The sequence below is a fragment of the Typha angustifolia genome, chromosome 14 (genome assembly GCF_048772165.1).
Source record: "Typha angustifolia cultivar Huaian chromosome 14, ASM4877216v1, whole genome shotgun sequence".
In the NCBI taxonomy this organism is placed as follows: domain Eukaryota; kingdom Viridiplantae; phylum Streptophyta; class Magnoliopsida; order Poales; family Typhaceae; genus Typha; species Typha angustifolia.
In genome coordinates this window covers 11,399,337-11,423,932 of record NC_133252.1, presented here as the reverse complement: position 1 = coordinate 11,423,932, position 24,596 = coordinate 11,399,337, and the positions used below count along the sequence as shown (strand labels likewise).

At 37.6% G+C, this 24,596-nt stretch overlaps 3 protein-coding genes across 8 annotated transcripts; 1 reads left to right on the top strand and 2 right to left on the bottom strand.

The window, feature by feature from the left end:
* The first annotated feature begins 3,999 nt into the window (after positions 1-3,999).
* Positions 4,000-14,689, top strand: LOC140776796 (transcription elongation factor SPT6 homolog). Of its 2 annotated transcripts, XM_073120652.1 has the most exons (17): positions 4,000-4,312; positions 4,413-4,505; positions 4,609-4,738; positions 4,841-4,928; positions 5,035-5,191; positions 5,284-5,428; positions 5,542-5,800; positions 5,900-6,088; positions 6,181-6,291; positions 6,407-6,796; positions 7,055-7,162; positions 7,290-8,069; positions 9,235-9,376; positions 9,469-10,643; positions 10,751-10,960; positions 11,999-12,494; positions 13,616-14,689. In XM_073120652.1, the coding sequence occupies exons 1-17, from the start codon at positions 4,279-4,281 to the stop codon at positions 14,206-14,208; spliced, it is 5,100 nt and encodes a 1,699-aa protein (XP_072976753.1). In that variant the 5' UTR covers positions 4,000-4,278; the 3' UTR covers positions 14,209-14,689. The 2 variants fall into 2 exon arrangements, with proteins under 2 accessions (XP_072976753.1, XP_072976754.1); XM_073120653.1 differs by lacking the exons at positions 4,000-4,312; positions 4,413-4,505; positions 4,609-4,738; positions 4,841-4,928; positions 5,035-5,191 and having other exon boundaries at positions 5,296-5,428; positions 5,521-5,800.
* A 918-nt stretch (positions 14,690-15,607) lies between these two features.
* LOC140776626 (probable E3 ubiquitin-protein ligase RHC1A) lies at positions 15,608-18,698 on the bottom strand. Of its 4 annotated transcripts, none has more exons than XM_073120384.1 (2): positions 18,486-18,698; positions 15,608-16,962 (listed from the first exon to the last, which is right to left on the bottom strand). In XM_073120384.1, the coding sequence occupies exon 2, from the start codon at positions 16,830-16,832 to the stop codon at positions 15,831-15,833; it is 1,002 nt and encodes a 333-aa protein (XP_072976485.1). In that variant the 5' UTR covers positions 16,833-16,962; positions 18,486-18,698; the 3' UTR covers positions 15,608-15,830. The 4 variants fall into 4 exon arrangements, with proteins under 4 accessions (XP_072976485.1, XP_072976487.1, XP_072976488.1 ...); XM_073120386.1 differs by lacking the exon at positions 18,486-18,698 and adding an exon at positions 18,333-18,464; XM_073120387.1 differs by lacking the exon at positions 18,486-18,698 and adding an exon at positions 18,365-18,386.
* A 955-nt stretch (positions 18,699-19,653) lies between these two features.
* On the bottom strand, positions 19,654-24,180 carry LOC140776130 (pheophytinase, chloroplastic). Of its 2 annotated transcripts, none has more exons than XM_073119714.1 (6): positions 24,022-24,180; positions 23,084-23,828; positions 21,284-21,510; positions 20,601-20,792; positions 20,345-20,501; positions 19,654-20,022 (listed from the first exon to the last, which is right to left on the bottom strand). In XM_073119714.1, the coding sequence occupies exons 2-6, from the start codon at positions 23,807-23,809 to the stop codon at positions 19,780-19,782; spliced, it is 1,545 nt and encodes a 514-aa protein (XP_072975815.1). In that variant the 5' UTR covers positions 23,810-23,828; positions 24,022-24,180; the 3' UTR covers positions 19,654-19,779. The 2 variants fall into 2 exon arrangements, with proteins under 2 accessions (XP_072975815.1, XP_072975816.1); XM_073119715.1 differs by having other exon boundaries at positions 24,031-24,180.
* Between the last annotated feature and the right edge of the window lie 416 nt (positions 24,181-24,596).

Here is a 24,596-nt window from a genome sequence, read left to right as displayed (position 1 = left end):
AGAGGTTTTGGGAGAATATATATAAAAAGCTCTGATCGAAACTAAACTCGAGCCTGAGTTAATATGTCGAGCTGAACTGGTCTGGTTCTGAGCCCGGCTATGATTATTTTTACAGCCCCACAGATTGGTAACTAAATACTGTGATTTAGTCCATCAGGACGTGGGGATTGGAGTAAAATGAGCTGGTGGTGGGACCAACCATTGGAAGCATTTAATAATGGGGTGGGGGTTGTTGATGTGAATGGAAAGTACCCATCAAGCTAAATGGTGCGATGAGATATTTTTGACACCTTGGCGTAATACTAGAAGTAATTGTAGTTAGCGAGCGTTGATGATGTTCACCAGAATCTCAGCATCAGTTTGAATAACCAAATAACCAAATTGGATTTTGGAGCTCTTCAGCTTCCGAGAAGAGCAGCTCTTACAGCATCGCGAGCTATGTAGCCAAACTCCGCACCGCTGGAGTAACGTGCATGCAACAAGAGTTAGTGAGATACGAATTCACAAACCAATCAATTCTAAGTAGAATTAGTAAGTATTTTCTTTATGATTAAAAAGGTTATAGGTTCGACTCCAATCCTAAATAATATTATAAAAAAATTATTTAGTGATTTGATAGCTTGGAGACTCGATCCGATTGATTTGATGGCGACTCTCTCTCTTCTAATTAGGTTTAACAGAGTAATTATAATTTAGTTAAAAGTTCAGATAATCACCGTGATGTTCGCTACCCAAGGTTGTTGACTTTGGAGTTAATAAGACAAGTGTGTGGTGTTGACGGAGTGGAGTCTTATGAACTCTTTCCACTACTGGGGTCCACATCTCGAGATAATTAGTAAAATTGGGTCAATAAGTTCATCCGCAGCCCCTTTGTAGGAAGTTGCGACATTCTTAGTGCTCGGCAGATATTGATTGGTTGCCACCAGTAATTTCCTACAGTTGGGGCTGCAGACGATCTGTTCCTTAGAATATGCCCAGCTCGGATTTGCTGCAGTATCTGCGTACCTTTTGTGCTACGGAGGGCGGTACTTAAATCGTGTGCATTAATGCACCGACTCGGCGAGCAAAATTAGCATTTGAGTTAACTTGTGAAATAATAAATTATTAAAATAAACTTGTGAAATAATGGTAACTATTCTAATTTTTATTATTAAAAGAAAGAATTAAACCTAATATAAGTTATTATAATATTTAGTTAAATATTAATATAAAAATTAATAATTATATTTGATGTGATATAAAATTGATATAAAAATATTAAAAATCGGTGATATTTTAACTAAATGATAAATATACCACCGAGCCGACCGAAAATAATATTTTAAAAAAAAATTCGTATTTTACGGATATGTTGGATAGTACCTGCACTATGCAGATATATAGGGTTATAACCTTGCACTTGAGTGTGCAAAGTATTGCCCCGCATTGCGTGGGTGTGCGAGGCTATCTTTAGAAATGAGAGAGAGAGAGGAGATAGCTTATATGAGTAATAATTATATTTTATCATCTCAAATGATAAAATAATAATATTAGATTATTAATAAACTATTTTTAGAAAGTTATACAGAATAAGATGAGAAAGAATGTTGAATTAGTATAGTACAACACTAAAATATCTATTCCTATTCTAGAAGTAAACCAATACTAAGAGATTTCAGCTACACATAGAAGTGCAAATGATTGGACACCGATGGATTTTTACTCGAGAAGATTTAGAGATGTTAGCCAACAAACAAATTAATATACGAATTTTTGTATTTTTTTAAGATTTTTTATAAATCACATCATACATTTACCTATTTTACGATTCACCACTGTCTTTGAAGAATTTGTAATTTGACCTTTTTTTTTAATAATTTTCATTTAACATTCGGTTTAATTTAAACGGTACTAGAAAATAAATATTTTGTTATAATATATAAAATAATTTATAGATGTCTAAATTATCTGTCTTCTTCGTCCTCTTTTTCTCTCCCAAATAAGAGAAAGAAAATGAGAAGGAGAAGGAGGAGGAGGGAGAGAGAGGAAGATGAGGAAATGTAGTAGCGGCGACCACAACTACTACAGTGGAGGATGTAGGTAAAAAAAGATGATAGAGAAATATAGAAATTAGAGGAAATTACGAGGGTATTTTAATAACTCGGTTGACGTTCGTTAGTCAAAATAACACAAAAATGTTAAATGAGAATTATATGAGAAAATAAAGGGTAAGATTTATAAAATCCTTAAATTATAAAATAGATAAAATATAGGATGTGCATAATTTTTTTTAATCTATGTGCTCTCTTAGTCGCGAGAGTACATCTGTAGACCAAAAACAAAAAAAAGTATACTAAGACCCGCCAACCTACTCTATGTTTTATAGGGTTCCTTGATTTAATTAAAGCCATCAACACGTCATGTTGCTATACATGTTATTATGTCGACTAATCAAAGCACCAAAAAATGAAGGACCTGGAATAGTTAGGTGGCATGGCAAAGTCAATAATGACAATAATGGGGATACCCAACTTTATTTAAGGATAGAAGGTAAATTCTCATATGTGAACCCTTGGGATAATTCAACAGTATCAGCATATTATTATTCTCACAAATTGCAAGCTACGCAAGTAATTGTCTCAGAAAAGGGCCCGTAGATATGACCACGACCCGTTCAAATTCGACCCAAATATGACCAGGTATTGAGTGGACGAAGTCCAAGTCTCGAAATATTAGTCTATTTACAAGATCACGTTATAAAAGTCTCATTATTGCATTTTTTTAATCATAAATGTTACTGATGTATAGAACCTACTATGTGATAAGATGGTGATTATATTTCTTAGAATAATATTGGTAGCAATCATCTTAGCGAAACTCCGCTATTTGACTTGGTCTATTAGATGAATAATTCTTAGTGTTAAAAGCTTCAATTAAAAATTTAAAATTTAATTTCACATGTGATGTGGTAGTCAATGCTGTCGATGGCTTCGGTGATCAATCCCAAATATATCATTCCAGAGTACATCTTGTGGAAGTTAAGATTCACCTCTATTTAAATATGCTACACTATTAAAAGAATCTAATACTACAGATCTGTTCTGGAATGCTAATCCTTAGTCTAAGGACTTTCCTAAAAGAATAAATAAATAAATAAAGGACTTGGAATATATATATATTTTGATCCTTTATTTGAGGTAATAGAAGCCAGACAAGTTTTGCCTTCTGTCTAATATGATGATAAAGGTTGGTCTTTTATCTTAACACTACACTAAACCACATGAATCTCTACCATAGCATCTATACAACTGCAAACATAAGTGAGACTTATAAATGTAAGCCCACAAATGGGCCCAAGGCTTGTGGCCTTAGGAGCCCATGTCTTTTACTTCTTCATGATTTAATATTTCATTCCTTAATTTTACTGTTAGAATATCAAAATTTCATGGTCCAAAAGAATTATTTTTAAAAATAAAAGGGGTACGGGAAACATCAAACTTACTCAGTGGAAATTAAGAGTAAGAAGGCTAATTAAATTGAGTTTAAGTACACAATTCAAAGTGAGATGGATTGAGTGGTGGAACTGGAGGACAAACGAACGAGAGATGACTCAATTATCTGAGTTAGATATTAATTTAAGAATAGTTAAACTACTTAAAAATGATTTGAGATAGACAAGGTGCAATTGTGGTTCAGTTTCCGGTTTTCAAATCCGACCCAAAAATTAACGCGGTCCAAATTCCTTCATATTTTCCTCAGAAACGTCTTATAGAGAGATCCATTGATGCTCGTGGAAAGAAAAATAAATTAAGTTCCCATGATACCCTTAAATTTCCTCTTATTTACATCTCTCTGTTGTTTTTTTTACTCAGTTTGTGCACTAAAGCAGTAAAGCCGGTGCCAGTGACGAGAACCATAGCGAGTATAATTGTAAATAAGTACAAATTTAGGGTTTATAGTGTTTAAACAGAGCGGAAAAGGATTTTCTCTCTTTCGTCTCTCCATTTCTTTCTTTTTTTAATTTCTGTTATTGAAATCGTTCTTCTCCAAACGCCATTTGTTTTCCTTCATCTCTCTGCTTCTTCGAGTTCTAGGGTTAGGGTTTCTCTCCTCGTTAGCCCTTCTCGAGGATTCTAGGATTAGGGTTTCTTCGTCTCGTTTACGCTCTCTCGGTTTCGGAGTTGCCGTCAAGGAGCTAGGGCTTCGATCCCCTTTGGTTGCTCGATCTCCGGAGAAAACCCTAGATTGGTTTCGTCCTGACTCGCGAAATCTAGAGTTTGCAGTCGGTGCCGCCGCGGAATGGCCGGTCGTACGGTCGTCTCCGACGAAGAAGGTGAGTAATTTCCATTAATTTCTATGAATTTTATTCTGACTCGTTTCCTTCTTTGTTAAATTTATCCATGAATCCTTTTGATTTGCTGAAATTTTTTCAGACGAGTATGAAGAAGAAGAGGAACCGAGAGCTGGCGGCAAAAGCAATGATCGTGACGACAGGGACGACGAAGACGATGAGGAAGACGAGGAAGGTACAGTTCTGATGAGTTTTATTGCCATACAACTAGCCCTTGAGTTTCGGTTGCTAGCTGCGTTGGTAAGTTTATTTCTGATGGTTCCGTTCTCTTCGAGCAGAAGAAGGGCAAGATGAGTACGAGAAAGATGGTTTCATAGTAGACGATGACGAAGAACAGGAAGAGGAGGAAGAGGAAGAGAAAGAAGATAGTGATGAGGAGAGGCACAGGAAAAAGAAGAAGAAGAGAAGGTAATAAAGCTGGCTTTCATTGATTGTATTTGTTAACAGAAGGAAATGTTATATTTGTCTCAAAAGATCTTCTTGAAATTTATTTTGTGTGATTGACATTAGAGAATCGGAGAAGACTTTTGTCCTTGACGAGGATGATTATGAGCTGCTCCAGGACAATAACATTACTGGCATCCATCGACCCAAACCTGTATGTTTTGCTAGTTTATGTTTCGCTAGTTTTATTTTTCACAATTATCAGTTCATATAGTGACATGGAACAACATCTATTTGTTTCTATGCTGTAATGTTGTTAGGGTAGCAAGTTTAAGCGCCTGAAGAAGGCCGGGAGGGACTCGGAGGGACAGGAGCGGTCGGTTTTTTATGATGAAGAAGAATCAGAAAGGAATAGGGGGGCAGGTGGACGAACTGCTGAGGAAAAGCTCAAACGCAGCTTGTTTGGTGATGACGAAGGTAGTTATCTCAAATGCTGTCTTGTCTTCTAATTATCTCATGGTTTGATGGGATATACTGTTCGGTACTATATCTATGTTGAAACTTTGCAGCTGCACCTTTGGAAGATATTGCTGAAGAAGACGAGCCTCCGGAGGAAGAGGAGGAGGAAGAGGGAGATATCATTGGTGAGGAGGATGAAATGGCAGACTTCATTGTTGATGAGGAAGATGTTGATGAGACTGGTGCTGTTGTGAAGTATGATCATTATTTTCTTTCTGCAATTTTTCCCTGATGTTCCGCCATTCCTGCTACACTTCTGTTTCTTTCTTGATGCTGATTATTATCAGCTTGTGATTTGCTTAACACAGAAAGAAGAAATTGAAGAAAAAGAAATCTAGACAAGCACCAGGTGTATCATCGTCAGCTCTGCAAGAAGCTCACGAGATATTTGGTGATGTTGATGAACTATTAATGCTTCGAAAGCAAGGCCTTGATAAGGTGGAAGTTGACTCTGGTGGGCTGAGAAAGAGGTTTGAAGATGAGTTTGAACCATTTATTGTCTCAGAGAAGTATATGACGCCAAAGGATGACATGATACGGGAAACTGATATACCAGAGAGGATTCAGGTAACAACAGGACTGTTATATGCTGTTTTATAGGCAAACATCATGAAACATCTCAATTTTCCAGTATGTCTTACTTCTGGATGCATCTGTATATTGCAGCTGTCTGAGGATCTTACTGGGCCTCCACCAATAGATGATAAGAGCATAGAAGAGGAGAGTACATGGATATATAACCAGCTTACTGGTGATGTCTTGCCTCTGCTAGGCGTCGAAGATCAAGTGGTCAAGGAAATTACCAAGGAAGACATTGGAAATGTTTTGACGATGTTACATGTCCAGAAGCTTGATGTATGTACTTTTTTTAAGTTGAAGAAGTCGCTCCGCTCATAAATTTGACATTCTTTATTCTAAGTACTGATCTGCTGTCACTGTTGCTTCAGATTCCCTTCATTGCCATGTACAGGAAGGAGTTATGCAGTAGTCTACTGAAAGATACTGATGTGGAAGTGCAAGATGCTGCAGAGAAAGTGCCTGGAATGAGGTGGCATAAGGTGCTGAACATGCATATGATAAATAACTCACTAATAATAGTTTTGCATGTTTTTCAGTTGAACTGAAGTTTATGAAAACAGAGTAATAAATTACCTTTCCCTTTCCCCTTTTCAGATGCTCTGGGCTGTTCAGTCCTTGGACAAGAAGTGGTTGCTTCTTCAGAAGCGGAAGAATGCTCTTGAAATGTACTATACCAAACGATTTGAAGAAGAAAGTCGAAGAATTGATGAAGAGACGAGACTCGCATTAAATAGACAACTCTTCAAATCTATTAGTGAAGCACTAAAGGAAGCAAAATCTGAAAGGGAGGTAGATGACGTCGATGCAAAATTCAATCTGCATTTCCCTCCTGGTGAGGTTGAAGCAGAGGAAGGGCAGTTTAAAAGGCCAAAGAGAAAATCACTATACAGCATTTGTCACAAGGCTGGGTTATGGGAGGTCGCCGACAAGTTCAGTCTTAGTTCTGAGAACTTGGGATTGGCTATAACACTGACAAAGATATCTGTATGTTTTCTGGACTTTTATCTGTCTTTGGATATTAGTCACACCAGCATAGAAGCAATCGTCTTCACATATTCTTTTCTCTGCATATGCATAAAAAATCGATCTCTAGTATATTAATATTCTAGTTGCATACTATATATAAATGGGGCCAATTTTAGTTAGAGGAACTGTAGCAGCATGTCTTTCTTATGTGCCCAGCACATCTTAACATTTTGATGTAAGAGTAAGTAGTCCATTTTGCATATCATTTTTCTTTAGGTGGATGAGCTTCAAGATCCAAAGGAGACTCCTGAAGAAGTGGCTGCAAATTTTACTTGTGCAATGTTTGAAACCCCACAAGATGTACTGAAAGGTGCTAGGCACATGGTATGACACCATTTGTGTTCTTAAGTCTGATACTGTCATTTAAATCTGTAAATCTATATGTGTGCCATGTATTCATGTTGTTCTGAGAATGGTGATAATCTTCGTCTCTTTTTCTTTGCTTGCTCAGGCAGCAGTGGAAATTGGCTGTGAACCTATCATAAGGAAGCATGTCCGAAGTATTTTTATGGAGAAAGCTGTTGTCTCGACAAGCCCTACTTCAGAAGGAAATTTGACCATTGATCACTATCACCATCTTTCAGGTGTAAAGTGGTTACGTGACAAACCGTTGGCTAAATTTGAAGATGCACAGTGGTTCCTTATCCAGAAAGCAGAAGAAGAGAAGCTCCTTCAGGTCACAGTAAAGTTGCCACAAGATGTTCAAAAGAAGTTACTGTCTGATGCTAATGAGTTCTATCTGAGTGATTTTGTCAGTAAATATGCTCAGCTCTGGAACGAGCAAAGGAAGATGATCTTGGAAGATTCTTTTGTAAATTACATTCTCCCGTCAATGGAAAAGGAAGCTCGATCTGTCCTGACGGCAAGAGCTAAAAATTGGCTCCTTATGGATTATGGAAAACAATTATGGAGCAAGGTCTCAATTGCTCCTTTCAAGCGGAAGGATTCTTATAATGATTCTGAAGATGAACCTGAATTGAGAGTCATGGCATGCTGTTGGGGTCCTGGGAAGCCTGCAACAACATTTGTTATGTTGGATTCAGCAGGGGAAATGGTTGATGTGCTGTATGCTGGTTCTATTAGTGTTAGGTCGCAGGGTGTTGCTGAGCAACAACGCAAGAAAAATGATCAGCAACGAGTTCTGAAATTCATGACGGACCATCAGCCGCATGCTGTCTGTGTAGGAGCAGCGAATTTGTCCTGTAGACAACTGAAGGATGACATTTATGAGGTGATTAAGTTATCTTCTTTGTTTTTATTAAAATTTTCTTTTTGTATATTAGATCAGTTAGTTCTATTGGTACATGAGAGAGAATCTACATGCAATGTGAATAATATACATCGGAGATAGATTCAAAATCTTTATTTCAGTTCTGGTCCTTCCAAAACAAAAAGTTTTTGAGTTTTAACTGATTTGGGTTTGGTTTTGACCTGTCTTTGAGAAGCCTTTGCCAAATTCATATCTAAAGAAGTCAAAACAATTTGTGGATTTGCCATGAAAACTACGGACCAGTTTGCTGTAGAGTAGTATACCTTCTTGGATGCAACCTAGGCTTGCGCAAAGTCTAGATGAGAGATATGACAACAGTCAATTTTGAGACTTAACTTTTAGCAATGTTTTAAAAACCAGTCAAGGTAGCCACCTGTTATATGTTAGGCAAGCTTTTAAGGCGGCTCCTAGGCGCTCACTTAGGCAGTCAATCAGGCCTTGTTTGGCTTGAGGCTAAGTCCCGAATTTGATTAGTTGGTTTCTTTTTTAGTTTTGATTTTTTGTAGAGTAAACTTAGTTAGATATAAACAAGATGAAAAGACGATTGGTTACTGATCCCGGTTAGGTGTCCCTGAACCAGTTCAGGAGTGTTTCCTGAAATCAAAAGCAAACAAATCCATAGGTACTTGGCGACAAGTAATTAAGCAATTTTGGCTTGCTAATTGTTCTGTATAGGTATTAAGTGTAAAGCACTATTTATACTTGTGTCCCAAACCTACCTATCATTCAAGTTCTAAGGGGTTCCTAATACCTAATTGGCGTACTTTCTGTTATTGCCCTTTCAAGTTTTCTTGAGGATATGTACACATTTTTGAGGTTTTGCAGCTTCTGTGTTCTATGATCTACCTTTTTAAAAACATTGACTTTGAGTCTTCTTCTTTTAAGAATTTCAAATTTAAGGATAACTTTTGATTTGCACCTTTACATAATGATACAATTGAGGCAGCATATTTGTTGTGTACAATTGAGGCAGCATATTTGTTGTCCACTCTGTTTTCTAATGTCTGACTATATACATGTTTTTTATGGTTGGAAAATAGTATGCAACCAAGATTTTTTCAAAGAAAATATCCATCATTTCAACAAGTTTGCTTATAATTCGTCTAACGTGCCTTTCTGTGAGCAGGTGATTTTTAAAATTGTGGAAGATCATCCGAAAGATGTTAGCCGAGATATAGAGAATATAAGTATTGTGTTTGGTGATGAGTCTTTGCCCCGCCTTTATGAGAATTCACGGATATCTTCAGATCAACTACCTGGGCAGCCAGGTGCCTTCAATCATATTGCAAAGTTGTAATATTTGGTAAAGTTTTTTGTTTAGTTTCTTTTTTTTTCTTCTAACATGATCATGCATTTTCAGGTATTGTAAAGCGTGCTGTGGCTATTGGTCGTTATCTGCAAAACCCCTTGGCAATGGTTGCAACACTCTGTGGACCAGGGAAAGAGATATTATCTTGGAAACTCTGTCCTCTTGAACATTTTCTTACCCCAGATGAGAAGTATGAGGTAGTTGAGCAGATAATGGTTGATGCAACAAATCAAATAGGTGTTGATGTTAATTTAGCTGCAAGTCATGAGTGGCTCTTTGCTCCTTTGCAATTTGTTTCCGGTCTTGGGGCAAGGAAAGCTTCTGCTTTGCAGAGGGCATTTGTAAGGGCTGGCTCAATTTTCAACCGGAAAGAAGTAACAATGGGGAAACTTATAAGAAAGAAAGTTTTCATTAATTGTGTTGGATTTTTGCGTGTCCGTAGAAGTGGGGCAGCTGCAGCTAGTACTCATATTATGGACCTATTGGATGATACACGGATTCATCCAGAGTCATATGATCTAGCAAAAAATTTGGCTAAGGATGTATATGCTGAGGATGCTCCACATGAACCAAATGAGATGGATGACGATGAACAAGAGATGGCGATTGAACATGTTAGAGAAAGACCTCATATGCTTAAAGTTCTTGACATTGATGAGTATGTCAAAAGTTTTCCAGATGGGAGTAGGAAACGAGAAACTCTATATGATATAAAAATGGAGTTGCTACAGGGATTTCAGGATTGGCGGAACCCTTTCAGAGAACCAAATCCAGATGAGGAGTTCTGTATGTTGTCTGGTGAAACTGAGGATACCATTTCAGATGGGAGAATTGTCCAGGTCACTGTCCGTAACATTCAAGATAACCGAATCATTTGTGCTCTTGATTCTGGTTTGAAAGCCCTGGTTACGGCTGAAGATTATTCAGATAATCCATACGATTTTGAAAACCTACAAGTACGTGAAGGTGAAATACTTACATGCAAGGTTAAGAATGTCAATAAAAATAGATTCGTGGTCTACTTGACATGCAAGGCTAGTGAAATGAGAAAAAGACCATACTTCTATAGAAGCAAACGTGACCCTTACTATCATGAGGATGATAATAGTTTACATAATGAGCAAGAGAAGGCTCGCAAAGAGAAGGAACTTGCCAGGAAGCATTTTAAGCCAAGGATGATAGTCCATCCTCGGTTTCAGAACTTGACAGCTGATGAAGCAATGGAGGTATGTTGTCTTCATGGATATAATCATATAATTTTTAGTTGTCCTTTTTCATACCATTTGTTGTTACTGATCGCTATACTATGGGATGAAAACTTCTGTTGGAGCAGCATCTTTCGGACAAGGAGGCTGGTGAGAGCATTATACGTCCAAGTTCTAGGGGCCCATCTTTTCTAACATTAACTCTGAAAGTTTTCGATGGAGTCTATGCTCACAAAGAAATAGTTGAGGGTGGAAAAGATCACAAGGACATTACCAGTTTACTTCGTCTGGGGAAAACTCTGACCATTGATAAAGACACTTTTGAGGATCTTGATGAGGTAAGTGTGCCTTTATATTGAATTTAGATCAAGAGAGTATGTTGTTTTCTTCTTACAATTATTAAGAGGTTCTCATAACGACTACCCTACGTAATAGATATTTTACTTTTGAGTTATGCAATTCTTATCTAAGAGTCTTCACTCGACATTCTCAAATTGATTCATCTTTCATGACCTTCTGTTAAGTACATTGTTAACTAGTTGGCAACCTTTGAAGTTTGAAGTACAATAGTCGAGTGCTAATTTAGGCTGAGGTTAGGATAATTCATATTTCATGTAAGGAAGCCATTAAGTTTATTGTTGTATATTTTAGATCTATGACAGACTTATAGTTTTATTGTAGTTTAATTAATAGTGTTTAATTTAGTTGCATAATGAGCCATATTGGCACAATATATGCTCCCTATATGATACCTCTGTTGAGTTTTTAAAAATGTTAGGTGGATGCCTAGATGGTGCAGAAATCACATTTTCACTGTTTTTAAAATAAAATATTGGTCATGATCCATTATTTACCCTGAAACTGGCCCTTGGTTGATGTTCAGTAGTTCTTACTATTGTGATTATTTCCCATCCTTACCTAGTGCCCTGTCTGGTGAGAAAGCTGGGGGTAGGGATTGTTCTTATTAGGAAAAATGGTAAACGGTGAGGTGACATGTAAAAGTTGGTATCAGCGAAAGCTTGTGAGGGTAGTTGTTTTGTGCAGCACACAATCATTGATACAGCAAATTATCTTGTTCCATTGTTAATACTTAATACATATGAATGCTGGTTTTCCAACTATGCTGTCATGGTCACAATGTGATAGTTTGAGCTGACACCACTTATTTTATTTCTGTTGATGACTTTATAATTTATTGATGAGTTTGATATAGCTTCTTGTTACATTATTAATGCATACGAATACTGGTTTACTGAATATGCAATTTTGGACAAGTTTGATATATTTTGAGCTGCTATCATTTCTTTTCTTTTTATTATTATTATTATTATTATTATTTATTATGTACAATATTTATACTTGCTCCTTTTATCCAGGTTATGGATAGATATGTAGATCCATTAGTTGGCCACCTGAAAAGTATGCTTGCCTATCGCAAATTTAGGAAGGGGACGAAAGCAGAAAATGATGATTTATTAAGGGCAGAGAAGTCTGAGAACCCAATGAGAATTGTGTACTGTTTTGGCATCTCTCATGAACATCCTGGAACTTTCGTTTTGTCCTATATTAGGAGCTCAAATCCTCATCATGAGTATATTGGATTATATCCAAAAGGATTTAGGTTTCGGAAAAAGGATTTTGAAGACATCGACCGCCTCGTATCTTATTTTCAGAGAAACATTGACAAACCACCTCCAGATGCCGGCCCATCACTTCGAACAGTTGCAGCTATGGTACCAATGAAAAGCCCGTCAGCTTGGAATTCCTCCGGAGGGGGATCCATTGGCAGTGGTTCAGCAGGTAGCAATGATGGGTGGAGGGGTCAAACACGTTTGGACAGGGATAGATCTTCTACTCCAGGTTCAAGAGCAGGTTAGTAAGCACAGACAATCTCTATACCATTTTGGCTGTTATTTGTAAATTTGAATTTTACTAGAAGAGCATGTGGCCTTGTTCTTTTGTTGATTTCATATGTGATGTCTAGTTGATACATTTTCTCAATTTTGCGTCTTGCTTAAATTACTTTGGTTTTGTTACTGATAATATTTTAAATCTGCTCCTATGATTTGCCTTGTTATATGTGATTGAGATGTACATTTTGATAAAATTTCGAAGGTTTCATAGTCTCTATTTTGGGTTGTGGGTTCTTCGGTACAGCTTGATTGGAAATATCTATTTGTCTACTTATGTCACTTTCCCCACCTTTTAGATGCTTGCTAATTTTGAGGATTCTGAAAGGTTCTTCTAGTGCAGAAACTACATGACTCCACTTTCAACAAGTGTTTTGGTGCCTCCAAATGAACTTTCCCCATATAGTTGCATCACATGAGCATCATTACAGCTCTTGAATTTAAACAATAAAGGATCAGTGTTTAGAGCCCTCTCAACAGAATGTTGTCTTATGGGAAGACACTCTCAGGGTGCCATTTTACCAAATAGTCCTGTACGGTTAATAAAGTGGCTATCTTACTATTGAATGTTTGGAACTTCTGAAAGAATATTTTCGCTGCCTCTGTTAGATCTTTTCTAGTGGGGTAGGAGACATGGATCCATCTTGCAAATTGGGCAACATTCCCAATTGTTTAAGCTATTAGGGGTGAAAAAAAAAAATTTGTTAAGGGATGGTGAACTGGAAATGTGATTCCAGATGCAAAATTTATCCATCAGTAAACACCAACTGGTCAAGTACTAGGATAATCATCTTTAATTTGCCAACATCAATTCGAAGTCAGGCTTTATTAAATTGGGTACCAAATCAGTATAATTTGGGTATAATTACTACTGCATTTTCATTTTTGATGTTAATGTTGAGTGACATAGGTCAGAAGGTCAGGAAATATAATGCCTACCTCTATTCAACCTGCTATCTCCTGCTGGTAAATGGGGTTACAATCCTTTTTCCATAGCTGCTGAGAAATTTTCAGATTTCTATTTGATGCATCACTTCTTGTTCATGGACAGTTGGATCACATGAATAATTTTAACTTATGCAGGTGGGCGATTTGAGTCAAGGAATGGTAGTGGTGGCCGAGATAGCCATCCAAGTGGACTTCCTCGGCCTGGTCGTGGGCGTGGTAGGGGAAGAGGAAATAATTTTGGCAATGATGCCCCTGATGCTGATTTTGGTTCAGCAAAATGGGGCTCAAAGGAGGAGGATGATGGTTTAGGTAGCTTTCCTGGCGCAAAAGTTCATAACTCCCCGGGGAGGGAAAGGTTTCCTGGTGGTTGGGGTGGTGGGAACGGTGGTCATGATGGTGGTTCTTGGGGAAGTAGTGGTGGTGGAAGAAATGAAGGAAGTGGCAATGGAACATGGGGTGGGTCTGGAGGTAACGGAGGTTGGAGTGATGGTGGTGGTGGGAGTAGCAGTGGTGGATTGGTGAGTAGAGGCAACAATGGTAGTTGGGGAGGTGGTGGAACAGGCAGTGGAAATGGAGGTGATGATGCTGGGTGGGGTGGCGGGGATGCATCTGCTAATGCTGCAGGTGGTCCAAGTGCCGGATTCGGTGGTGGTGATTCAGGATGGGGCGATTCGAGGAGATCGACCACCCCTCAAGCGTCTGCCAGAAGTGGTGGCGGAGGTTGGTGAGACTTGCTCTTTTTGCTGCTTGGAAGTAAAGTTGTGCTGTTTGCCATCTTGATCCTTGGCCTTTTAATTTTATAACTGGGCAAATGCATTTTGTTTCTCATTCCCCTTCTCAAATGTAGACTCGTCATGGTCCTCTAATTCCTGGGATGTATGGACAAGGAGGCATGTACAGCTACAATATATTTTTATTTGTAGTAAGTTTTAATTCTATTTTCAGGGGAAAATAGATATCTTGTTTTTTTTGTTCTTGCTCTCTTCTGGTTTGTTTTACCAAGAATTTATACATCTTTCAAGGATGAGAGTGCTGAGGTGAACTGTTTGTAGGTTGTTGAAGAACAACTTCCGTAAACATGGATGTCAGTCTTAAAAGCTGTAATTTGTATAGATGGTTATAAACGAACTTCTTTATTTAAAAGAAGTGTCCCGTAAAGGGATAAATATATGTAATCGAATTTGATGGCGATGTTAAGCGAGTTTTTGATCAAATTAGCCGGTTAATTTTTTTTTACTGAAATAGATTATCCGCTAAATTTATTACTAAATAAATTCTAATTTATTGTAGTTCTAGTAAGTGTTGTTTTCTTATATAAAAATACTAATTAGTTTAACATTTTTATTTGGTTCTTAAATTGACCAGAGTTTTATGTATGAAAATTTCTTCAACTTAGTCCTGACAAAAAAATACTTGAAAATAAAAACTTTGATCAGTTCTGTCTTTTTACTAGTACTACAGATACTATTTAGTAATAAATTTAAATGACAGTCTATTTCGATAAAAAAAATAAAATAAAATAATTTTAGTCATTTAATAATATTATCTAAAAAACCTGTATATGTTATCTAATAAACATGATGAGATATTTTAGTTATTTTGGTACCGTTCAATTAAACTTAATAAAAAAAAAAACTAACAATCTCATTTTAAAATTTTAACTAATTTACCCTATATATTATCTCCTCTTGAAATATTGCAATGCCCAAAATATAAAAGTGAGAAAGTAACTATTGGGATCTTTTCACAATCAAATTTAGTTTTCCTTAACTATTTATTGTAAAGTGAAAAAAACATTTAAATTTTTTTTTTTCTACATAACTTAACCTATGTTAGGTGATTGCATCAAATTAGAACCCCTTATAGTTTAAAGTGACATAAATAAAATTTAGTATTATAAACGTCATTTTTGTTCCAACTTTTCTCATTTGTTATATTAATAGCTCCACTGAAACGATCTAAAGGCTTGCCATTTGGGAGAGAGTTTTTTGAGAACATTTAAACGCTCGAATCTTTCTTTACCAATAACTACATCAACAAACAAGAAAGATAAAACAAGTAACATAAAACTAGCTGCATCACAAGTCCTTCCAGCTTCTTTATGTGCAAACACTTTGGCACTTGAAGAAACTAATATATCACACAGTTTACTACTTTTGAGGCATAAAAGAAACCAGTTGCAGCAGAAGACAGCCATGCAGATGGTAAACTGTCTCAAGAGATACCACTTTTCGATGACCATCAAACATAGGAAGCGTAGATAAAACAGTAAAACTAGTTTCACACCACCGACAAACAGTAAGGTTCAGCAGATGAAGAAAGAGCCAAATAACTAGCTAAAGAGAGGATCTTAATAGTCAAAGGGCCACCCAGAATAGCTCATCTGGTTGATATCTTCATGAGGAGCACTGGAACTGCTTCGTCCCGACTCGTTATGGTGCGAATTGGGACTGGAGTACGAATTTTGACTGGAATAAGAATTGGGACCCGAGTATGAATTGGAACTGGAGTTAGATGAGCGAAAAGGCCAGAGAAAGGATAATGGATTTCTCCTTATTTGACCTTCTCTCCTAATAGTGTCATCTGAAGTGTCTCTCCCACTGCCATTTGAACTTTGACGACCTGATCGGTTGCGAATGCTAACACCAGAGCCCTGTGATGGTAACTGTTGACGACAAACTGGGCACGTATTGTGCTGGGATAACCAAGGAACAATGCAATCAGAGTGATACAAATGCTTGCATGGCAGTTCCCGTGCTTCAGCTCCCAATTCAAACTTGTCTTTACAAACAGGGCAGTGCGCATCACCACGAAGGTGCCTGTGGTTTATCTTCACTGTGGGCAAAGCATCAATAACCGACCGCGAAGCAGGTGGAGGGCCATGCCTTTCGTTCCGTGCAAGCTGCTCAAGAAGGGCATCCAATCCTGAACTGACAAAGTACTCTGCTAGGTTGGCACGCCTATCGCCAACTCCAGAGCCACCATTTAGGAGAACCTCAAGACCTACATTCTCAGACATCGAAACAGGAAGATTACCGCCAAAAAACAGTAAAGGACCCATGCCAGATCCCATCCCTTGGTCCATGTATCTGCCAGTTCTACTGCGAACATCGTGGCTCCTTCCTGCCATCCCTTGATTCATCAAAGTAGACAGTGCTTCAATAATTCTAAACCTGGGATCCTCATCTTCAACAAAGTCCACACCGAATGAATCAAAAGAGTCCACGACGCTCCCTATCTCATTCAGCTCCTGCACAAAGCCTTCGCCACAACTGGGGCAGGTCGTGTTGTGCCCATGAGGCTGAACTGCTTGCCTGCATACGTAGCACCAATGGGTGTTTCTGCTTGACATCTTCCTCCTCTCAGTATCAATATTCCAGATAACCAAGCCAAAAGAATATCTTAACAGTTAAAACAAGAAATAGCTCCAACAGTAGCCTGAATAAGTCTGGAACTCCTCTGCTCCTTCCAATATGCTAGTTCTGTACAACAAAGTGATAACTAGAAATCAAACTATACAAAACATTACAAACCAGCTTATTAGGCAAGCTGAAACCATAAATGTTGATCGGTAAATCCCACAAATAGTGGTGCATGAATTTGGCTTAGGGACCAGTTTCCATATTATTGAAGCAAACAGACAGTGATACTCTGACAAGATGTAGGGAAAGAAAAAGTTCAACCAAATGAAATGTTAATCCATGTAATCACATTGAAAAGATAAGAACAATTAAGTTTGATCCAAAGGAGAGATATAACACTGTGCCACATGTCATGAAAAAAGGGGGATGTTATGATGGGAAGCTTGGGAAATTATAGACACCCAATCAGACACCATCTTTAGTAACCAGAGAGAGAGAGAATTATGAATCCAAAATCATCTATAAAAATCTACTGACCTAAGAAATCGTGTCATACATAAGCATTGCCAACAATAAATTAACAACAAAGTATTGAATTCATAAGATGCCACATTTTTTGTCCAAGAACTTCAGATCTTAGTTCTACCTATAAGAAGGCAAGCTTAGTAAATTAACTTGTAGATTATCTTCTTTCTCCCCCCTCAAAGTTGGTACCCACTCTGTCCACCTCTCCGTCCTCTCCTTCCCTACCTGCAGAGGTTGACACAACTACCAGTCCATCTGGCATGTGTCATACTAGCAAGATGCCATCATAGTGGTGTACCTTTGTATAAAAAACATCGGTACATATTGTGACTTCCATTAATTTAATATCTTCTGGAATTACTACTGAACATAAATTGCCCCTCCTCACTTGGAAGGCAAACTTAGTATATTAACTTGTAGATTATCTCATTCTTCTTTCTCCCCCCTCACAGTTGGTACCCCTCTCCACCTCTTTGTCCTATCCTTTCCTCGTTGCCATATTGATACAACTGCATGCCGTCTGGCACGTGTCGTGATGGCAAAATGCCATTACAGTGGCATACCTTAGTATCAGAAACATCTGTAAATCTTGTGACATTCATCAGTTTAACATCTTCTGGAATTAATACTACTGAACACAAATTGCCGCCACCTTCACTTGGAAAAGACCCAATTTTCTCAATTGAGACCCAACATCACCCTGGCTTCTTCATAATCAAGAACTATTTCAAAAATATGGTAGCACAATTACCTTCCATTTCCAGCTCTTACAAGACAGGAGAAAATCAAAATAAGAACAAAATAATTTTGGTACCCTCAATGCCCCATGGTATCTAAGCTATAACAATTTTCAAGTCCATCAATTTCATAACTCTCCCACACAATACAGATAACATGTCCTACAGTTATCACTAAAAATAATGAGAAAATTTAAAAAAAAATTAACACATGAATATAGAATATACCACAACAGCGAATCTAATATACCAAGCCGTACAAGAGAACGAACACTGACAACTCCCACTTCAATAAAGTTGCGGAAAATGATATGCATCCATGTAACAAGAACCCATCTACCAAACTTTCCAAAGATCACCATCAAACTGAGTGATTTATACCTCGAGATCGAGAAGGACGAAAGAAAAGGCTTCCCAGAGAAGACCCAAATCCCACCTCGATTGATATCCGAGAGAGGAGAGAACGAGATGAGACCGTGGCCAGACTGGTGGGGACTTGGGGGAGAGCGGATATAAAGAGGGAGGGGGAGAACCAAATTAACGGGGAATGAGATATAGGAGAGAGGATTAGAATTCTCTGGAATCCGTAATAAAAGAAAAAGATGTGCTTTTTGTTTGACACTACACTTGATACTCGCTCACTCCTAAGTCGCGGTGTAAATTGTCGTCGAGCCGAGCTCTCTCCTAAAGCTTTGGCTTGAAATTGATATTATTATATATTATTTTCTTTCATTAAAACAACTCGAATCACCCTTTTTTTTTTTCCCCTAATTTAATTGCATTTATCATCTTGCAGTGATTAAAAAAGAAAAACACATTGGTTTGCTCTTAAATTATATGCCTAAGAGTGCAAAGTGTTAACATATTAGATAGTAAGAAGACAGTGGTTGGAGCTTGGCTTGAGACTAGGCTGGAGTGGGTTGAACTTTTTTGACTGTCTCATCCCAAGGATTCACGGCGGGCCATAAGACGAGTAGGTACAACAATAAAAGAAAAGGACAAGAGAAAAAATATGATTTTTTTTTGGGTGGGGGGGAAAAAAAGGACAGAACACCACGTAGCTCATTTCCTCAACTTTGTAATCCTTAATTAACTCCTATTTTATACGTTACTCTCTTTTACTGAGGTCTCGAGATGCCTTTCCTGAGGAAGAGCCAAGTTTGCTGAGGTCAAAAGGATAATAATGCATCTGCTGATCGCTAACTAGTAATTTTGAGGATAGGATGGAAGGATTAAACTTTTGCAAATGGCAACCTATTTATTTATAGAGTTCTTGATCAAAACTAGAACTCCATATAAATCATCGACGTGGCAGAATGGAACTCGCTGTTCTTTGTATGTAATAAGATTACGTAAAGATTTTTTTTTACATTCTCAACACGATCGAGTTTGATTGCGTACTCTATATGTGTATATATATATATTTAGTTTGTGTTTATCAAGCCCAGATAAAATTGGAACAGCTAATGCTATCCTATTGCCTTTTTTTTTTAATGAATTAGTAGTTCATATTTGCATTAAACTTGAGAGATGGGATAAGAGATACCAGTGAACTAATAATTTGCCTATGATATCCATGAACATATCAATCTTACTTACATATAAAGAATAAGCAATATGCATTAAAAGGTAAATCTACAATGGCTGAGAAAGGATGGATATTAAACAGGCTGCTCTATCTGGAAACCAGTCGCCAACTTGATATATGGGACTTCACAAGAGAGCTCATCTGATTCCATAAAGAATGTTTTGATCCAAACACTCGTACTAGAACTGACTTAAGTGATCCTTCTCTGACATATTCCAATTCTCGAGATACACCGTGTTGAACATATTCAGGTTCTTCGAGAAAAGGCAGCGCGTGTGCACCCTGGGACTCGAGGTTCTTAATCCACCCACGCAGCAAGAAGTTCACAACCTGAGAAAAGAGAATCACTCTCCAATTTCCATTTGTTTTTATAGTGATTAAAGAAATCTCTAGAGTAATAGATAACTGTTTAGGTACATCAAAGATACTTCATATCAGGAAAGATAATTTATCAAACGATCGTGTGAACTGATTGGTGGAACCAAGCATAGACAGCAAAGGTTCTTTCTCCGCAACAAGAAGCAAACGAAATGCACTAACAACACAAACTTTAATAAAGCTCACTGATAAGTCCTGTAATTAATATTAAGATGAAGATTATATGAACTACCAAAATTTATCAATTTACATGTCTAAGGTGCAAATGGCATACCTCAGGAACTTCATCATGGGGGCAGTGACCTGCCGGGCTTATCTCATAATAAGGTGCCTCCGGCAACTGCTGTTTCACTTTAAGACCCCAAATAGGTCTAACCCATGGATCTTCTCTTCCATACACGAGACATATGGGAACGCCTTGAATTTGGCACCTATAGCCAATAGACCAGAAGAAATAATTAGAAGATAGCAACATTCTTCATGAGAAAAAGGACACCAATTATGAGCTGTGAGAAATGCTTCCACAGTACCTAGAACATGCCTCTTGGAAAGACAATTGCCCCTTGGGAGCAAACATAATGGAGGCAAATGATGCAGCTGCTGCAGGGTGTTCCGTTATTTCAATAATGCGAGAGAACACTTTGTCAACCTTTGTTGAATGATCAGCATAGACTTGCTTTAGTACTTGTTGTATGCTTCTGGGGTCACTTATCTTCTGCCATCTGCATCATATAAAAGACTAATTATTCTCATTGTGATGAATGGATATTTAAATATTATAGAATTTATTTTGAAGGAGTTAGACTACTAGGGGTCATCAACATCTCAAAGATTAGCCAGGAGATCACAAGAACATAATCAAACTATTGAATCTACCAAAACTCTAATCAAGTAGACCTGAGGTGTGCCGGAAAAACACATATTGTGGCAAAAAATCCTGCAAATTGGCAGTTGATAGCTGTATCTTGAATAATCAAGTTGGAGTTGAATGACTTTATAACAAAGAGTTAATAGTATGCATTAATTAAAAGAAGTGTCCCGGCAAGACCATCTCATTTACACATAGCAAAAGATATTCTTTAACCTTGATCTTAAATGGAAAAGAAATTATTCATGAAAAAAATGAAAGCCAAATAATTCAATTTTTTTGGATACATTATAATAGTGCTGTCAATATTAACTCAATGATTTTTAAGCTATTAGAAGTACTCACACAAATTCAGTGAGCTTCCTGACACTTGATGGTAAAGGAAATGTCCCCGCCCAAGGAAAAAATTTGTACAGCCTAGGTGATCGGATAGGGTTCGGGAGGAATCCCCAAAATGGTGTTGCATTAAGCAGTGTAACTCCCTTTACAAGCTGAGGATTGCATGCTGCAAAGTACATGGCAACAAAACCTCCAAGAGAGTTACCCACGATATAAGTCGGTTCACCTATAACCTGCAAAAATATTCTTCACTTTTCAGACAAGGAAAGACATGCAAGTACGTAAAAAATTTACTTGGATGCAGTTAAAAACAGTAACACCAAAAAGTTGGCTGGTTAACTAGCTTTATGGAAAATTTTAAGTTAATAAATGACAATACGAGTAACCAAGCAAAGAGCTAAGAAAAAGAGAATCATTAAACTAAAATTTTTTAGCTACTTGGAGCAACTATTTCCTGGTTGATAAATTGCCTTTGTAGAACATGAGAGATCATAGACAGGAAAAATAAAGCATGCCACAAATACATTCAGCTGGTGGCCTGTTAACTTGAAATATTAATCTGTTAAAAAATTACCTATGAACTTGTTTTGGTGACCTACTCTCTATAATAAAAACATCTCTGACATTAAGAATTTAGCATTATCTTAATATTTTCCACAAATTAGTATATCAAAACACTGTTCTGCTAAATTAGTTGCGGTAAGGGATGATTAAATATGAGAGAAGAGATACAAATTTTATATATATATATATATATATATATATATAGAGAGAGAGAGAGAGAGAGAGAGAGAGAGAGAGAGAGGTGACTAACCGATGGTAAGTAATCCACCTTCTTGGTTGTCATATGTCTTAAGATGTACCAAGAAAAGCTATATGTCTAAAATAAATCCTTCCATCAAAAAGTATCCTGTTCCTCCTAAACACCTTCCATGCCTAGAGGAACTATGGTAAGTAGTTTTCGGTTAAAACTAAGCTTCAAAATTGTGATACATAAAGTTCAAAATGCTCTCTTGCCAAATTTTGCTCCAATCAGTATCGCAGCGCTACTTCTAGGTGGTTGACAAATAACATCTACTTGACAGCTCTAATGAATACTTCAATTCTTTCACGAGTCCAACTTAATTCATGCACTAGTTGACCTGTACTGTTGATTAAATCTTTGGACATGGATCCAAGAAAATTATTCTAGACTACTTGTACTTTTTTGTTACTCTAAATCAACAATAGTATTACAATTCTTCTAAAAGAGTCAACTAAGAATGTGTTATGAAACTATGCTATAAATAATGTCTCCTGTGAGGCTGAAAATATTATTAGAGCATTGCCATTAAAATAAAAAACATATAGAATATTGACTTCAATAGTGTTTCAAAAGTTGAGACTACTCATTCAACAATAAAAGTAGGAGATGAGTCCTAAATTGTTCCAGATTTTCGCATACATAATTTGGTGCCCATAAACTTGTTAGTAGCTCAAAACTGTTCAAAATCTGGAACTAATCATTCACCTGTTAAAAGTAGGAGATGGGTCCTAAATTACTCCAGAACAATAGTTCATCACATACGTAATCTGGCGTCACCAACTCATTCCTAAATTATTTGTAGTATAGATAACCAACAAGAAGGTTAAAAGATGCATCTAAGAATATGACAGCACAGTAAAACCTGGTATTGTGATGTTCATCATGAGTACATAAGTAGAAAAGAGTGTTTTCATACTAAATGTCTCATATCAGAGTCTAGTGTAATTGATAAAGTCACCAAATGCAAAGAGAGACTACCTATAGAAATTTGAGGAATATACCTGTTCTACGAAATGCTGTACTTGATCTCGCCATAAATCAACAGAGTAGACCAACTCTTCTGCCCAGGGCTGTGATTCCTCTCCGAAACCCCACAGAACTTCCCTCGCTTCACTATCGTCTCGCTTATTGGGAGCTGGGTCTTCATATGGCAAGGACATGCCCTGTCCCACGAAATCCAATGCCCACACCCTATAATCGCGACCCAGATCCTTCAACTGCTTCTCGTAGTGGAAACTCCCAACTCCAAAACCAGGAAGAAAGAGCACAGCAGGCGCTTTACTGTTCTCTGTTCCAGATTTCTCGTAGTGCACCGACAACTTCGGCTTCCATTCCCAGAAAGCACTACTGATTGGAGAGCCATGGTTCTCATCAGACTCATTGGGCAAACCTGGGATTTTAACTTTGGCTACTTCATCAACCTTCTTGGGAATATTTCCCAGACCCACAGCTCCATCGGTCACATAGTAACCATGATTGTCAACTGAGACTGCAGAACTGCTACGATTTCCAAGACCTTGAAGTTGCCCTAATAATCTAAGCCCGTCTTTCTGATTAATTTGATCAGTTTTGGCGCTGACTTGCTGCAGGAACAGAGGACTCCGGTTTGGTGCTCCCCCAACACATAAAACTCCACCTTTTCTAAGTGGATTGTGTTTCAAATGCTTCAAACTAGGAACTTGATGATGGCATGACACAGAAGAGTGGCCGCAGGAAACTAAATCCATCTACTCAAATCCGTTAGGTCTGCAGAAATCCCAAAGCAGAAGGGTCAGCTTCACTGAATTGATTATTAATTTGAAGCAGAACAAGCTGACATCAAGAAAACTCTACCAGATGAACTGAGTAGTTGAAAGCTAGCTTGGATTAAAATTAAACTATTTGAGAAAACAGAGCTAAGAATTGAAAAAAGAATGGTTGATTGGTTCGGTGGAAGTACCTATATTACCTGGCAGAGAAGCATTCGCGAGCTAAGATTCTTCGAAGAAGAAACTCTTTCTCCGAAGAAAAATGAGGGAGAGACGAGAGAGAGTATCCCCGATATTATAAGGAGAATTCTGTCACGTGTAAAAGAATACAAGACGGACCACAGCGGGGGCCAGAACAGTGTGTTCGTTGTTTAGTGTCGCATCTTAGAGAGAGGCTGTTCGGTGTGGTGGCAAGTAGAAACTATTTTGTCCAAGTGGACGATATGGACAAGTACATTTCTTGCACGTCAGTGCACTTGGACATTTTCTACTCCTTTCCGTGTATTTGCGTAAAACCCTCTTTCTTGAATTCTTTTTTTCTTCTATAATTTTGGCCATTTGTTGGTATGCGTAGCCGACAAAAGAGGCTTAAATGAGACCTACACGAATAGTGCTCTGAACAGTTCAACGCAATGTCTGGGAAAATTGTATCCATTGGTTTCTAGTAATTCCTGTATAACTCTACATATGAAACGATGACTTGTTTGGATATACACTTAAAACTGCCAAAAAGACCGGGATCAGAGGAAGTTGAAGAAATCGTCAG